Consider the following 18,279-nt stretch of genomic DNA (forward strand, 5'->3'; position numbering starts at 1 on the left):
AGTGAAATGTAGAAGTACCGGTATATATGGAAAATGTTTAAAAATCTTCTTTTCGAGAACTACAATGCATCAATTTGTCAGATAACTACGTAAGCACCCTCAAATAGTGTAGATTCGAAATTATAAAAGCCGTGACCTCAATCTAATACTGGGGCCCCAAGAGGTGTTCAAAGTTTAGCATAGAAATATAGAGGGAAAATGTTGAAAAATCTTTTTCTAGGGAACTATAATGCTTCAGCTTGTGAGATAACTACGCAAGCATCCTTAAATAATGCAGATTCCAAATAATTAAAACTTTAGCACTGGACTAATACTGTGGCCCCAAAAGGGGTTCAAAGTTTAACATAGAAAGATATATTGAAAATGTTTTTTAAATAGTTCTTCTCGAGAACTATAATGCTACAGTTTGTGAGATTACTATGCAAGGATCCTCAAATTGTGTAAACTCTAATGTAGTGGAACCAAGAGTTATCTTTCTTAATGTTCTGTACAGTCTGAGAGTTATTCCTCTTGAAGTGGAACTCTTCTACGTTCAGTTTTTCAGGTTGTGTACGTGCGGTCCCACTGCAGTGCTACACATTTTCATTCCTATGTTACTATTTATGTTGTTCAAGCCAACCATAAACCTCGGACCATTACTGGGTCCCCAGAAAGGGGTTCAATGTTTAAAATAGAAAAAGCATATGCTACGAAATGTAATGTTACAAGGAACTGCTGTTCAGGTGAGCGATGTGGCCCATGGGCCTCTTGTTTTTTTTGCCTTTTATACCATATAGCAACACATGCTAGAGTTGTCTGTTGATATGAACGTTTTTAGATATAAAGAACTCTGCTTTATTTTATTGTTTTGTCATGAAATATTAACCGGCTAATAATGATAACCGAATCTAGCTAAATTCTTTGTGTCCAAGTGTGATATGTGTGTGATACACTGTTGTTCGCAATTTTCCAATTTTTGAAAGTGGTTTGGGAGGTCAGTGTTTTTATACAAGCTACTCATGAGGATCTAGCATGTAAAAAAGGTGTGAAACTTAATTGACAGGGGTAATTTTTTGTACTGAGTATGGTATCATCAAATTTTACCGTCCGCTTAAATGAAGCAAGATAAGTAGTAAATCAGTGTTTTGTGGTAAAAACAGACCGTCCGGATCCGGAATGCGGAATTCCGGATAAATGAGACAAAATAACATATAAAAAATCTGTTCCCAAATAAAATCGTCCGTAAACTGAAGCGTCCGGTTATCTGGCATCCGGATATCTGAGGCCCCACTGTATTACATGGCTTTGAGGGCGACATACCAGAATATTTGCCCCGAGGTGACAGGAAAGCCCTGGAACGTTATGTAGCCTGATGCCGAAGGCAGAGGGCGACATAACACTACTGACCAGGCTTTCCTGTCACCGATTTTTGAGGAACTGTATACGTTTGCTTAGCTAAATTCCGAACCCGATGTAATTAATATGCAGAATGATTGCATGCAAGGATGATATAACAGTTTCGGGAAGGCAATATAACCATTTCCTGTGAAATATAACTTTTTCCGGGAGGGCAATATAACTATTTCCGGTGTTATTCAGCAATTTTCAGGGCATAGTAATAAAATTATCTAATTTGTGACATAACGAAAAAACTTATTCTAAAATGTAATATCACTAGTTAGCATTGGCTCGCAGATATATTGTTATGCTTGCAGACCATTGGCCAACTCACTGAACCTTTTTGTTGCAAATGTTTATTATTCTTAATTCACCAATAAGAAAGCCAACTTTTTTTAGTTTTTAGAGGTACAGTAATTAGTGATGTTCCAATCATCGATTATAATCGAAAATCAATCGATTGTTATCGCATTCTAAGCGCTCGATCATAAAAGGTTTCATTACGATTAATCGGTTAAGGTTTTTTTCCCTTTCAACGAGCACATATCATGAACAGAATATTCTAGACGCAAACTATCTAAACCCTAAAAAGGCGCGCGGTCTGAAAATTGCTGACAAGTCAGACGAGCTCGCTATTCTTACTCGGGAAATATAGCACATTCTAGAATTTGGACGCATTTTGGTTTCAAGAAAATTAATGTTGGACTGCCTACAAAGGAAAATCTTTTGAATATAGTTTTTTTTATCGCTAGAAATACTAAGTAAATCAAATTACGAAAGCCTAGTAATGAGTCTGTTCTTGTTACTTGTTTATTTACATTTATTTTTTAAAAATTTCCGATTATAATCGATAATTAGTTAGTTGCGGGAAACCAATTATCAATTATGAAAATCTCACCGATTCTCATCACTAACAGTAATAACACACACACAATCATGTTATGAAAACATGCTTTTGATAGATGCATGCTCCAGATTAATATGATTGGTAAAATTTCTTCAATGAAAGTGTGAAGGAGCCAATCAAAATAAGGCAAGAATTATTCATGTGAACAAGAAAAGTTCATTAAGTTGGCCCACAGTCAGTAAGCTTATGCATATATGGGAGACTGACAGTGCGTTTATGATGATGAGGTAAATTAAGTAAGGCGAGAGAAATTTAATTTTTAGTTTTACGGATCCGCCGACCCAATTTTTCCGATTTTGTAAAAAAAAAATAATGAAAAAAAAATTCGTATCTTCGGAAATTTTTCCGGAATTTTCAAGTTTGACCGATCTTGGTTTTAAAATTACTTTATTTTATTTGAAATCTGCAAAACGTTTGACAAAGGGAGCTTATAAAATCAAGTGTAAGCGTCTCTATAACATGGAGTATTTAAGATGGAGGTCAGCCATGCATGGTTTGGCTTAAAAGTTTTTATGAAAAGCAAAGAAAATATGTCATCCTGAACAAGTTTAGTAAGGTTAATACCAATGATCTTGAAACAAACACAAAGTACACAATAGATAGTGGACAAATTAAACTTAATATTATAAGTTCAAGCAAATAATATGTAACTTTGATTAATAAAAGTTTGCCCCCAGTTTTTTATTTTTTTTATTTTCCCTCCTCCGACCCAAATTTTTTACAAAAAAATCCGTAAAACTAAAAATTAAATTTCTCTCGCCTAACTATGCATAGTGATCAATTTCTGCAATGTTAGATGGTATTGACTCTCTTGTTTGGAGATAACAACTTTGGTGTCTGAATTCACCTTTAGGTGAAGCTCGATCTAAGCTGAAGTTTGCAGACGGCAAGATTGTGAAGAATGAGGTAGATATGCAGGTGTTGGACTTGCTGGGTCCAAAGACAGAGGCGGACCTAGAAAAACCAGTCAAACAGAAGGTAAGAGACCTGAATACAACCCCAAAACCCAGCTACATCAAGAGACCTTAATACAACAACCCCAAAACCCAGCTACATCAAGAGACCTGAATACAACCCTAAAACCCAGCTACATCAAGAGACCTGAATACAACCCCAAAACCCAGCTACATCAAGAGACCTTAATACAACCCCAAAACCCAGCTACATCAAGAGACCTGAATACAACCCTAAAACCCAGCTACATCAAGAGACCTGAATACAACCCTAAAACCCAGCTACATCAAGAGACCTGAATACAACCTCAAGACCCAGCTACATCAAGAGACCTGAATACAACCCCAAAACCCAGCTACATCAAGAGACCTGAATACAACCCTAAAACCCAGCTACATCAAGAGACCTGAATACAACCTCAAGACCCAGCTACATCAAGAGACCTGAATACAACCCCAAAACCCAGCTACATCAAGAGACCTGAATACAACTTGGAAAATAAAACCTAGCAAAAGGCAATAGGCTTAAAAAACCCCTGTTGATAAAAAGATGAGATAATGCAAAAAAATCATACAACAAAAAGTTGTAAGACTTAGAAAAACCAGCCAATATGCAAGAGTAGGATATCAGGTTTTGAACCATTAGGCTAAACAGAATAGGGGTATGAACATTGGTATTTCAAACTTTGCTATATTGGATATGATCATGGATATTTTGGAATGAGTAATTTTAGTCTTTATCACATTATCTCTCTGCATTTTAACCACAATACTGAATTTCTCAATCATTATAACTCAGAGTCTTTTCTTGGCCCCTTTAGTTTGTCTAAGGTTTGACTGTTAAAGATGGGTTGTAAGTTATGTGCTATCACTGTATCTTTTCCATTGTTTTGTTGTGTAGGCTACTAAGGAACAGAACAACAGTGGGGCCAAGCAGGGAGCGAAGAAAGAGTTCCCACCCACCGATAGTTGTAAGTAATTACAGTAAATATGTATGTATGAATAATTCAGACTCTAAATATATAACTGGTAAGTAACAGACAATGTGTACCTGCATGGTATGCACACTGTTGAGAATCGCGGCTCTTGATTTATAAGTTGAATCAGTAATTCACAATTTTCCTCTGTGTACAGAGTTGATCATTCTGCCTCACCAAAATACTGTGGTTTCATCAATATTCGCTGAATACCAATTTTCGTCGATTTTGTTATTAAGTTGATCCATGATATAAAGTGTTCATTGAAGTGCAATTTCTATGAATATTTTGTATCAATAGGGTCATTGGCCACAAATTTAGGTATCATTGAAACTGTGATTTTCATCGACGAAAATTCATACCCATGAATACTAATAAAACCACAGTAACTTATAGAGCTGTAGGTCATAAAACAGTGTTAAACTTCATCTACAATTTTATGTACACACAAGTGATAAACAAACCACTCAATTTGCATATATATGCTACCATTTTAATTAATCTGTCTCAGAAGTTAATGAAGTTATCTAAATAAACAATTTTAGTATTGTTTGTGAAATTAGACATCATTGGATTTGCATTTTTCTTGTTTCTTTCACAGTTGTGAGTGATGCTGGAGAGGTGAAGAGTTTCATGGAGATAATGGGGCAGGCCATGAAGTTCCATAAACCCGGTATATAATACTAGAGAAAGGATTGTTGTCGGAACAGAAGGACAGTCACATTGATTTTAGATACATGTGTTGTTTTCTCAGTCTTTTCTTTATGATAATAATATGGTGACTTAAAGAATCCTAGATTCCATAAATTGGAATTCAAAGAACAGAAGACATTTGCTGTTTCATTTTTGTATTATTAAGGCAAACTTTAAAACTTTTCATTAGTGACAATCAGTATGTAGGAACAGAGTGTATCCTGATTAATGACCTTGACCTGTCCTTGAAGAGTTGTCATCCTTTGTATTAACGTCCTTGACATTGTGTGTATCTTCCTGTAGGAGAGAACTATAAAACAGATGGCTATGTCATCACTCCATCCACAATGGACCTACTGAAGAAACATCTCACCGAGATTGGGGGAAAGGTAAGAATTGTTTCACTTAGATTGGGGGAAAGGTAAGAATCATATCACTGAGATTGGGGAAAGGTAAAAATCGTCTCACTGAGATTGGGGGAAGGGTAAAAATCGTCTCACTGAGATTGCGGGAAAGGTAAAAATCCTCTCACTGAGATTGCAGAAAAGTTTAGAATCATCTCTTGAGATAGGGAGGAGTTAAAAATCGTTTCTAATAAGATTGGGGAAAGTTATAAATAATATCTCGGAGATAAGAGGAAAGGTTAGAATCATCTCACTGAAATTGGGAAAAACTGGAAAAGATAAGAATCATCTCAATGAGATTGGGGAAAAGGTAAGAATCATCTCAATGAGATGGGGGAAAAGGTAAGAATCATCTCGATGAGATGGGGAAAAGGTAAAAATCATCTCGATGAGATGGGGGAAAGATAACTACAGAATCATCTGTACAAGATTGAAGGGAAGGTGAAAACAGAATTTTATGGAAGATTAGAATTGAAATTGTGGGAAGATAAGTACTGAGATTTGGAGAAAAGTAAGAACAGAGATTTGGAATGTGCATATGTTGGAAAGCTTTTCAATATCTCTTAGAGGTATAACAAATTACCTGTAGATGAATTAGAATCTGACCTTTGTCACTGTGCAGGTTCACACCCGTTTTCCACCAGAACCAAATGGAATCCTCCACATTGGGCATGCCAAAGCCATCAACTTCAACTTTGGGTATGCAAAGGTCAGTGTGAATTGGCATTCAGAAAACTTTTAATGAAATAATGGAATTAAAGATGTTTGACTGCTTAAAAGTTGGTTCATTTTTCAAGCTAAAAGTAGATTTGAAAAAAAAAAATAAGACATTATAAAAACAAAATGAAAATGAATTCAACATTTATCATGTTTATACCGTAAAATCTTGTTTATTGCATGCACCTGTGTATAATACACACTCCCAAAGTTGGGTGATAAAAAAAGCTGTTTCTTTGTTTAATATGCACCCCTAAAAAAGAAGAAATTTTTAATTGAAAATTTTGAAAAGTGATCAATATGCATGTGTTAATAATGTATTCAAAATGCTGAAAAGTAATATTGTTTGTCGATCAAAACCAAAACTACAACAACAAAAATGATTTAACTGATTAATTATTCTAATTATTTGATAAATGTTAAATTATAAACATTGTGAAGAAACGTTTCTTTAAATATGTGGAAATAAAATTAAGAATAAGGTATTTGGACAAAGTAAGTTTAGTTTACTCTCATGCAACTTGCATAACATACAATATCAGCAGTCATTCTCCTGCAGTATTCAGAATCACGGCTTGAAAAAAAGGAATAAAATTTTGTTTCTATGTTTAACAAGCGCCTCACACTTTCAAATCTTGGCTGAAAAAAAAGTGTGTGTTAAAAACGAGACTTAATAGTATGTGACTCATAATTTTTTTTTGCAAAATTGGTTTAAAGCAATATGAGCTGCATTTTTCATGGTGAATTTTTTTTTTACTAAAATGTTCTTTTCGACCTAAATGACAAAAATATCATAGTATTTAAATTTCTGTTAGCCATATTTTTGTGGAAAAGGCTGTTAAGAAGCCTTATTTGGAGCAAAATTGAATTATTGTCGTCCTGTACAAAAATTGATTTGCTATATATTCCTTAGAAGAGAAATATCTCCTTTGACAAATATTAATGATTTTTTCAAACCTTATTTATCATAAAAGTTTAAGTTACATGTAGACTTATCATACTAGCAGGTTTTTGCAACAAAATAAATTCTAAAAAATACAGCTCATATTGCTTTAATTGTCAATTTGGTCCATATAAACCATTTTTGTATTGATACCAATTTTGACATGTTATTATGAATCTGACATTGTAGAAGCACGGCGGAAACACGTATCTGAGATACGACGATACCAACCCTGAGAAAGAAGAGGAGAAATTCTTCACTGCCATCAAAAACATGGTGGAGTGGCTCGGTAAGATGATGTCCATTATCTTGAATACCGTAATTTGCCAAATATAATACACATTTTTTTCTAGAAAACTTCTTTGCGAGAAATGGGGTGCGTAATATACACCCAAATAGAATTTTGACACTTTTTAAGGCATTGAGCCATGCTTGACAGTCTTCTAGCGATAGTCCAGTATGGCATTTTATGCAAATTTTTCTTCTGCATCGCCAGCTATATGCGCACAAGAAATAGGTTTTTAAAGTACCGGAACCAAGTTAATCAGTAACATTACCTCTGTTTGTTTACCACATTTTTAAAACATTAAATTATTGTTTGGGCGTATTTAGCAGAAAATGTTTGCCCTTATTTATTCGTTACTAGATAAATTAAATTAAAATAGCCTTGTAAAATTAATATAAACTGTTTACTTGGCAATCAGAGCTGTGCATTCACCATCTCCCTGTAGGCTGCCATTACAGATGTTATCAATAGATCTGTGCAAAAGATTACGATATCAGGCCTGGTCTGGTTAGCATACCACAGCCCTTCAAGATGTTTGAAGATTACCGCTATGCAGAAAGTCAAGACTTTTAAAAAATCCGCATCAGAAACATCACATCCTGAATATAAAATTTTCCCCATTTCCCTGAACCACCTTAACATTTTTGTCAACAGTGTTAGTGAGCATCATACACCCAAACTACTTTTTTCACAAATTTGAAACCCAAATATACACAATGAATTATATTCAGCAAATTATGGTATAAAAGATTTACCAAACATTTACTAACTCTAAAGCCCTTTTTCAGTACACCATCACTGTGTATAGTACATGTTATTGTCCAGAATCTTTTAGAATTTTTTGTTTATTCTGAGCATGACAAGCTGTTAGATTTGTTTTCAATAAAACATAATCAAATTATTTTTACCGTTATATAACAATACTTCTGTTACATCGATTGCTGTAATTATTTTAACTTGTTTTCCTTTAGGGTACAAGCCATTCCAGGTGACCCACGCCTCGGACAACTTTGACAAACTTTACGCGTACGCTGTTGATCTGATCAAGCGTGGCCACGCCTACGTGTGTCACATGAAGTCTGAGGATCTGAAGGGGTTTGATACGCCGGACTCCCCATGGAGGGACCGCCCCATAGAGGAGTCACTGCAACTGTTTGAAGTAGGTCACAATCTGTTAGTCTTTGAGGGGGGGGGGGGGGTTGTGTTGAAGGTTGAGGTTGGACTTTGACAGTTGGGGAGGGAATGGGAGTGATAGTGGATGAGATGGATGGGCCGCCCTATAGAGGATCCCCCACAGGTTGTGGTCTGTCAATCGGACCACTCTATGCATGTTTGGTTGGGGGGGGGGGGGGGGGGGGGGGGGGTGTTAAAGGAGTGAATGAATGATTGAGATACATCTATTGTAGTTGGAGTTTTCAAATATTTATATGACAGTGTCACTGCACACTCATCAGTTAAACTTGATTTATTTTAATATCTATTCAAAGCTAAGGTTGATATGAATTCAATAATGCATTGTCACAGTGATAATAATGCATTGGTATGAATGAAAAAAATATTGGTATCAATTAAAAAGGATAATTTTTGTTGTTGTAAGATTGATAGAGTGATTATCGTTTTACAACATTTATGGCTTTAAGTTATATGTTTGACACAATGAAGTTATAGTAAAAATTATATTTTTATAACTTGAAGAAAACTTACATAACCTAGCTGACAGATTATAAGTACTGCAAGTGCACCTCATGTATAAGGTGTCATCAGTGATTTTATATTCATCTATCTAATACTGACACTCTACTTAAACTTGTCTGGTAATACTATTTATTCTGGCTATATCTAAATGAAGGATATGAAAAATGGAAAGATTGGAGAAGGGGAAGCAACTCTAAGGATGAAGACAACTCTAGAGGAGGGAAAGAAGGATCCAGTGGCCTACAGAATCAAGTTCACCCCCCACCACCGCACAGGGGACAAGTGGTAAGTCAGATAAGTCTCACCCCCACCACCGCACAGGGAATAAGTGGTATGTCAGATAAGTCTCACCCCCACCACCGCACAGGGAATAAGTGGTATGTCAGATAAGTCCCACCCCCTACCACCAACACCGCCTACAGGGGACAATTGGTAATTTTACCCCCGCTCCAAAGGAGAAAGGGTATACTGTTTTACCCTTGTGTGTCACTGTCTGTCCTTCTGTCTGTCCATCTGTAACAAAAATTTCTGTCGCATTTTTCTCAGCAACTATTTACATCAGATGCTTCAAATTTCAACAAATTATTTATTTAGGCATGCCATATCCTGGGATATATTTTTGTACCAATCAGAAGTCAACTTCCTGTTAAATGATGACTGGTTATTTTTAGCCTAAATTTTCAAACAAATTTTGGTCAAATATTTCTCAGCAACTATAAATAGCAGATGCTTGAAATTTTAACACCCTACATGTATTTGTTTAGGCATGCCATATTGTGGGATATATTTGTGTACCAATTGGATGCCAGCTTCCTGTTTAATGTCGACTATGCTTAATGTTAATATGTTAAGTTGTGGTTGAATAAAGATCGGTGGATTCATGCTTTAGCTTTTATGTCATTTTTATGTCTGTCTATAAGATGTTTAAATTTGTTATAGACAGTTAATGATTTTATTACAGGTGTATCTACCCAACTTATGATTACACTCATTGTCTGTGTGACTCCATAGAAAACATCACACACTCACTCTGCACAAAAGAGTTCCAATCAAGGTAGACAATCCAGAAGAAAAAGGGTTATCTTTTACTTATAAATACCGGTAATGGATGAAATTTGGCTTAAAATTTCAATGATAAATCCTTTTATATTCGTAACAACAAATCGATCAACATGTTACATTAATTCACATTTACATGAAGATATTTTTTATTAGGTCAATTTATTTCTTTTGGCATCAAATAACTTGATATAAAAAATAGAAATTCCGAATAAGAAAACGATAAACAATGATAATTCATGATTTATATTATTAAAAAATAAGATGGTTGTATTGTATGTTAAAGTAAAACTCCTCTTGTGTTAGGCGGTCATCATATTACTGGCTATGTAATGCGTTGGATGTGTACTGTCCAGTACAGTGGGAGTATGGTCGACTAAATCTGAACTACGCTGTCGTCTCCAAGCGAAAGATCGCCAAACTTATCAACGAAGGTTACGTCAGGTGAGTAAAGTAGGAGAGAGAGAGAGAGAGTTCACAACTTATCAGTGAGTCCAGTGTGTAAAATAAGAGTAAAATAAGAGAAAAAGGCATCACTGCATCTAAGTCAATGATGGATGTGAATTGTTTGAGGAAAAGAGACCAAAAAAGATAAATAGATAGTACTGTATTGTGTTTTAATTTTGAAATGAAATCAAGTTGTGATTGATCTAAGAATAGAAATAATTATGGATCACCTGTATATGTGTGTAACCTTAGATTTTGTACTTTGTACATGAGTCATTGCTAGACATCACAGACTTGCCGTATTTATAGACACAGTCTGTGGCTCTTTCAGGGACTGGGACGACCCCCGACTGTTCACGCTGACTGCCCTCAGGAGGAGGGGGTTTCCCCCGGAAGCCATCAATCTGTTCTGTGCCAAGGTGAGACAAACACTTTACATCACCAATGGTTATCTTCAAACCACATTCTTTAAATATGAGTTGTTGATGTTGTTATTGTTGTTCTGTTTCTCATTTCGAATGTACCCCAGTAACCATGGTAGACTTGTATATCATTGATTCAATTTTTTTTTCTTTGATTTTAACACCTTTAATCTAATATTTTTTTTATTTGTTGAAGTTTTAAAATTTAAAACAGGATTACGACATTCAAAAATGAAAGACAAAAAATGATTGTTTGTTGGACCAGTAATGAACTCTGACTGGATAAAGTAGATGTGATGATGATTTTGATTGGTTGTTTCAGGTGGGCGTGACCATGGCTCAGACTGTGATTGACCCTTCCATGTTGGAGTCCTGTGTCAGGGACGTTCTCAATGTCACAGCTCCAAGGTCAGTCAAACCCACCAATAAACAGCATCATATCTAGAACTTCTCTATCTAGTGTTAACAAAAAAAAATTTCAGCTAGTAAACAACATCCTACCGTTAGGTCAATCTATCCAGTTACCAGCCATGTAATGTTCTTTTTGAAGGCTCCATGAGAAATTTTATATGATGGAGGTTTAAACTGAGTTTTATCGATGACAAAAAGAGATGTAGATTATTTGTATGATTAGAATTGTACACCAACTTGTATTCGTGAGAAAATTTGCGTGGTTCGTGAGAGCCTCGTTGTCATGAGTATTTCTCACTGCGAATGAGTCTTTGTCCTATGGATTAAAAACATAAAACAACAAGTATGTAGGTGAGGTTTGAAGGCGAAAATTAGTCGCTGTAATCCAGTTTATTTCCAGTAGTTTGTGAATTAAAGACTTAGCTAATAAAAATTGTTTTACAGCATTTTGTTAATCTTGTGTGTGGTTCATGCTACATCTGTATCATTAAAATTACACAATTAAACTGTCATTATTTTTAAATAATTAGATGTTGTTTCAGTTGAATAAATGTTCTCTTGACTTTATAGGTCGAATTGCCACATAATTTCTTTTTATCACAAATTTCAGAGCAATGGCTGTTCTTGACCCTCTTAAGGTGACAATCACAAACTTTCCGCCGGACCAGGCTACATCACTGACCGTACCAAACTTCCCTGCAGACGAAAAGCGTGGATCTCACAGCATCAGCTTCAAACCAGTGATTTACATAGAAAAGTCCGACTTCAGAGAGGTACATGATGGCTCTAAGATGACAGTTGTTGGCAATTGAGTAGAGATGAGTACTCTAGTAAGATTTGCATAGTAGTGGTTCTGAAGTCAAAGAAAGTTTTGAAAATCTCGGAGTGCTGACAAGAACCGAAAAATTTTGTAAGAAAAATTTGTAAGATGTAAACTGGTACTTAATATTTTTTTTATCAAGGTTGCTGGAGGGTCAACAAACTCTTAATCCCCAGATCTACCTAAAGTTTTAAGATATGATTAGTGTATATAAACTATTACTCAGTCAAGAAAAAATCCATATATTTTACCTTTTGAATTGTATTTTCCTATATTTTTATGTAGAGCTCTTCTTCTAAAGAAGATCAATACAGTCTAAAAATGGCCACAACTATTGAGCCTCTAACTCTATAGATTACTGACACTCTGACAACATCTGAGAACTAATGTAAGATAAAAATTGCATACTGAGATCTAAAAATTTTGATAATCTTTTTAGAGTGCTGACAAAAACTATAAGAGATTTGCGGAGAATCAGTCTGTGGGGCTAAGGCATGCCGGCTACGTCCTCACAGCAGAGAAAGTTGTCAAGGTACGTCATTATAAAGAGAGTTCTTCAAATTGTTTGTAAATAACCCCAAACAACCAGACTACCGGTATGTTTTTATAGCAGAAAAAATGTGAAGGTTTGTCATTATAGAGAGGGTTAACTTCAGATTGTTCGTAAATAACCCCAAACAACCAGAAAATGCACAGTGTAGGAAGATTCAAAGGCAGTGTTGATATGATTCCAGCACATTGTTTATTTGTTTCAGGATGGCAGTGGAAACGTGACTGAAGTTGTGGCCTCTTGTAAAAAGACAAACGACACAGAGAAACCCAAGGGCTTCATACACTGGGTGTCTGACCCACTCGTGTGTGAGGTCCGGCTCTACGAGAGATTGTGAGTACATTATGTGCCTTTATTTTATATCATATACAGTCAAAACTGCCGAAGCGGTCACCCCTATTAAGCAGTCACCTTTCGTATGCGGTCATTTTATTTCCTCCCGATGAAAAATCCTATATAATTGCCCTCTAAAGAGCGGTCACCTGTCTAACGCGGTCAGCGGTCATCATATTTTGATCCGAAACTGTACAGACGACTTGCATTAGGCGGCCATTTTGGCCGGTCACATGATTTACACCCAGGGATTTTAAAACATGGCTTCCGAATGTCGGTGATAAACGTAAACAATAACTATATGCTTGAGGCGAGAGAAACCAAATAAATCGATGTATTTATAAAACATAATTGGCAGATTAGATACGAATGGGAATCAAGGGAATTGTTTAAACATGTATTAACAATGTTTGTTTTATAAACATGAATGTAATAGGTGTCAAAAATGTCCGCAGCAAGAGAAAATTGCTTGATTTCATAATATGATTTAAGTTCAGATAGGGTTAGTTCAAAACTTAATTGTTGATTTGTGTTAAAAGTGTTTGTTTTCTATATATACGGTACTCATGAAGATACCAGTAATTAGTGTTATAATTGTGAAAATATCAGTGACAAGGTTTTACCACGTAGTGACTTTTTTCAATAAATTGAATAATTATAAAAAATACAAAAATTGCATGCACAATGCATTGTTATGTACTTGTACTTGTACTTATTTGTAAATATAATATATACTATAAAAAACATCAATTACTTTATCTATCATTTTGATACATTATTGTTTTATTGTGATAATTATTTTAATAAGATATAAGTCTCTATTCAAAGGTCACCTCTGTTAAGAGGTCACTTTGGGTGCCTCCCGCAGGTGACTGCTTAATACAAGTTTCACTGTACGTGTTTTGGACAAGGTGAGACAGCAACTGGAAGCTAGGGCTGTATCGCCCTTGGGGCTGATATTTCTCTGTCTCAGCCCGTCGTCAAGGGGGTGTATTGCCCTCAAATTTAAAATCGCTATTTCCCAAATACCTTTGCTTTAAATTAAGACTAGTTTGTGTAATAACAATAGAATAACAAATAGATAATACAAAGCATCACCTTACACGTCTTAATATTTTTATTTATTGCTGAAAATTGAAAAATAATATGTCAAAAATAGTGCTGAAGAGTGATATGTATCTAAGCAAGGGAAGGTAACCTACACAATGGTTGTGTATTTAGAACAATAGCACGTTTTATTTAATATTAATCAACATTTATATTATGGAGGATAGAGAGAAGGATGGAACGAGACTTAATTTTAGAAAACCAGAGATTAGACTGGAAAAATTAAGTTGTAAAAATAATGGACGTTCTTTTGAACGTTCTCAAACACCTTGCTATAACAGTAGGAATTTTATGAATGGAATCTGGCAGGAAACTTATGAAATCCCCGTGAAAGACTTTGACTTATTAGGACATTGTTTAGGATGGAAGTTTCTCTCTCTGTAATTTTGAATTCTAGGAGATAGTGCTTCATTTCAGATGATAGACTCCCTTCTACTGTATTTCAAACGACAATGGTTTGTCAACAAAGTCTGACAACTCTAACAGTTCTTAACATATATAAAATAGAATAAAAAGGAATGAGTTTTGTAAATCCGAAAAAAATCTATAGCTTCTTCATGATAAATGATATTCCTTATTTAGAATTTGAATAAAAGTCTTTGACTTATGATATATGATTTAAACAACATCACACTGTTGTTTTGATCATCCCACGAAGGGTATCTGCCAAAGCCCTTCCAGCTTGGGTCGATACCAACTGCACGGGCTGATATCAGGGCCGTGATCAAAACAACAGTGTGATATTCTATACATATGCACTTTTCCTGATGAGCCAGTCTGATTGAAGTTTGTCTGGCTTTAGTTTCCTGTTACTGTATTTGAGGTATTTATTAGGTCTGGCTTTTGTTGCCTGTGACTGTATTTGAGGTATTCATCAGGTCTGGCTTTTGTTGCCTGTGACTGTATTTGAGGTATTCATTAGGTCTGGCTTTTGTTGCCTGTGACTGTATTTAAGGTATTCATTAGGTCTGGCTTTTGTTGCCTGTGACTGTATTTGAGGTATTCATTAGGTCTGGCTTTTTTTCCTGTGACTGTATTTGAGGTATTCATTAGGTCTGACTTTCGTTGCCTGTGACTGTATTTGAGGTATTCATTAGGTCTGGCTTTTGTTGCCTGTTATTGTGAGGAATACACATATCTGTTAAAGACGTACAGTCAGTTTGAATTGATACAAAGGGGAAATCCAATAACTCTTCATTGACACTTCATTTAAAAAATAAACAGCACTTTTAAACATTGTTCATACGTGTACTTACATTTGAGAATGGCCATATCAATGCAATATTCCAGAATCATTAATATAATTGTGTTTTTACGATAGTGCAACCGTCAAGCGATAAGAAATCGAAGCGTATGGAAATCATTGTGTCATCATAAAAAGAGTTCACACAGAATTGAACTATAGACTTTCCCTATGGTTCATATAAGGAAACATATTTGCACATGTAAACATCTATTTTAAACCACAGAAATAATCATGAACAAAAACAAATTTCTTACAGACATTTATAATGGAAAACGTTGACATCTTTACTATATTCGGAAATACTGGACACCTCGTTCAATTTTTCAACAGTATCATCCTGGTACTTTTCATGTCATTTGCAATGCAATATCTCCATAGACATTTATTTTTGGTTGTGTTGTTTAAAAAAAACTGAAGCAGAGGAGGGGCTATTTCAAATAAAAAAATCTTGACTTTTTTCATTCTAGCAGATAGACTATAGTTTGGCACAAATGTATTGTTGATCATCAAAACATTATGCAAAAAGTTGTGGAAGCAGAAATTTGGGACAGAGTATAGTTGGACATTGGATGAATAACTTGATATATTGAATTAAAGATTGTCAGGAAATTACTGTTGAATGAATAATGTTCTGAGAACTTTATATGAGAGCATCTGTATATTCCTTTCAGATTTTTCCATAAGAACCCAGAAGATCCTTCAGAAGTTCCAGGTGGTTTCCTATCAGATATAAACCCTGTAAGTTGTGTTCATTTAAGTTCATTTGTTTTCTTTTTATACCCCCGCTCCGAAGGAGAAGGGGTTATACTGTTTTACCTATGTCTGTCTGTCTGTCCTGTTGAATGACGACTTTGTTTATTTTTAGCCTATATTTTCAAACAAAATTTCTTCTAAGATTTCTCAGCAACTATTTATCGCAGATACTTGAAATTTTAACACAGTATTTGTTTAGGAATGTCATATTGAAGATTGTATTTTTGTACCAATCGTATTCCAACTTTCTGTTAAATGTCGACTTTGCTTATTTTGCATATTTACATCAGATCGGGGGTATCACTAGTGAGCATTGGCTAACAGATATCTTGTTAGAATTATTTTTCAACAGTTGCTCACCTGAACCGAAGGTTTAAGTGAGCTTTTCTGATCACCTGTTGTCTGTCATCCATTCGTCTATAAGCTTTTCACATTTTTGACTCCTTCTCTAAAATCAATGGGCCAAATTTTTATAAACTAAACATAATACATAACCTTTAATATTCAATTCAGTTATTTGTCCCATTTTAAATTAGCCTTGCGGGGGTATTTGTCCCATTAGGACATTCTAATTGATGAACTACTTGTATATAGACTTTCCATGTTTAGTTTTGTCTGTAAAACAGATGAAAATGCAACATCTAATGTCCTCAACACACCAATATTTTATTTGATGGATCGATAAAGAACTTTTAAATGAAACACCATTTCACAAACAAAGACCAATATTGACTTTCAATTATTTTAGAAATATTTTTCTATTTTTTGAATTTCATGAAATGGGACTCATTGTTATGACTGCAAATAGGGTATTTTAAAGCTTTAATTTTGGTCTCATTTGGTGTAATATAATTATGAATACAAACATGCCAAAGATGTTCTGTTCAAGTCTTTAATCTTTTAAAGAGACATGGTGGCGCACAAACTCATGATTTAGCAAATATCAAATTTTTATACAATTTCCACATTTTTTATTTAAAATATGAAAAGGTGAATTTATGAAAAATGATGGTGTTCAAAAGTAAATAAATCAAATTGAAAAGAGAAAAATAGAATTAAGCATTGGGCCAACACAAAAATATTAAGTTTCCCTTCCACTTCATAGCCACGCAAGCGCAGAGGTTGTTAATATTACAGCGTGGCAAATATCATGAGCCAGTGGCCTCTCATTGAAACCTAATGTCTTTAAGAACTATATATTTATTAAGATGCGCTCTCTATGAATGCATATTGCTTACCACAGACATTGAATAGCTTCACATTCAAATTCTTTTTCAATGTGTCAATTCCACTGTAACTATTTTTAGACAGTAAACGCAATCAGGTGTCACTAAAATGAATGACACAATGTCCAATGTCACTTTGTTTACATATGCATTTTTCGGATGAGTTTTAAAGACATGTTATTTGTTAACTGATAGATGATAACTAATGATGCGTCAAACCTTCTTCTGATTTCCATTGTCGTAAACAAAAAGTAGAAATTCTATTTTGAGTCACCGTGTCACTTTAAGTAAAACAATGTTTCGGAAAATTTATATTAATATTGTTATTCTTTTAATTTTCTAGATCTATGGATAAAATCCAAATAATAACAAATAGTCACATAAAGCACTAATCAACAATACTGTTTTAAAAAGAAATTAAAATAAATGAAAATGAAAAACTTCAGAAAAATTGCACTTTATCAAATTTGAACTGATCCTGATTGAAAAAAAGGTAGTCCTGATCAATTATTTTTTTTTAGATACTAAAAGATATAGTGAAAATGTTTTGAAATATTGTTCTTAAGAAATACAAAGCTACGTTTAGTTATTTTACTATGTAAGCATCCTCATTTCTTCATATCCCCATATGAGGGTCACAGTGACCTTTTTTCACTTTTTATAATTATTTATAGTTCATTTTAGAATTTTGTTATCTTTACTGGGTTGATGCCTAATTGGTCAGTTGAAGCGTCTTAGGTCTTATGATATGATGTTCCAAAAATGTAGGCTTCTTTTTAAATGTATTGTTTAATGTATGGTAAAATCTTGAAATAAATGAGCATTGGATGAATTTTACAATATTTTTTTAGAGTTCAATTTATAATAAACCATCGCAAAATAGAATGATACGAGAACTATTGTTCAGGTGAGCGATATGTGGCCCATGGGCCTCTTGTTTCTTTGTTCATGTC

General features: G+C 34.5%; 1 protein-coding gene across 1 annotated transcript in view; it reads left to right on the top strand.

Moving 5' to 3' along the window:
- Window positions 1–18,279, top strand: part of LOC128158466 (glutamine--tRNA ligase-like) — a 30,624-nt gene that overhangs the window by 11,786 nt on the left and 559 nt on the right. Inside the window, exons 5-20 of the mRNA XM_052821322.1 lie at window positions 3,138–3,262; window positions 4,139–4,208; window positions 4,816–4,887; window positions 5,211–5,296; window positions 5,934–6,020; window positions 7,161–7,260; window positions 8,229–8,416; window positions 9,107–9,237; window positions 9,914–10,006; window positions 10,318–10,455; window positions 10,790–10,877; window positions 11,203–11,288; window positions 11,902–12,064; window positions 12,551–12,643; window positions 12,867–12,994; window positions 16,019–16,085. Coding sequence (XP_052677282.1) covers window positions 3,138–3,262; window positions 4,139–4,208; window positions 4,816–4,887; window positions 5,211–5,296; window positions 5,934–6,020; window positions 7,161–7,260; window positions 8,229–8,416; window positions 9,107–9,237; window positions 9,914–10,006; window positions 10,318–10,455; window positions 10,790–10,877; window positions 11,203–11,288; window positions 11,902–12,064; window positions 12,551–12,643; window positions 12,867–12,994; window positions 16,019–16,085 — 1,715 coding nt within the window. The remainder of the gene's footprint in view (window positions 1–3,137; window positions 3,263–4,138; window positions 4,209–4,815; window positions 4,888–5,210; window positions 5,297–5,933; window positions 6,021–7,160; window positions 7,261–8,228; window positions 8,417–9,106; window positions 9,238–9,913; window positions 10,007–10,317; window positions 10,456–10,789; window positions 10,878–11,202; window positions 11,289–11,901; window positions 12,065–12,550; window positions 12,644–12,866; window positions 12,995–16,018; window positions 16,086–18,279) is intronic.

Source organism: Crassostrea angulata, chromosome 8 (genome assembly GCF_025612915.1).
Source record: "Crassostrea angulata isolate pt1a10 chromosome 8, ASM2561291v2, whole genome shotgun sequence".
In the NCBI taxonomy this organism is placed as follows: domain Eukaryota; kingdom Metazoa; phylum Mollusca; class Bivalvia; order Ostreida; family Ostreidae; genus Magallana; species Magallana angulata.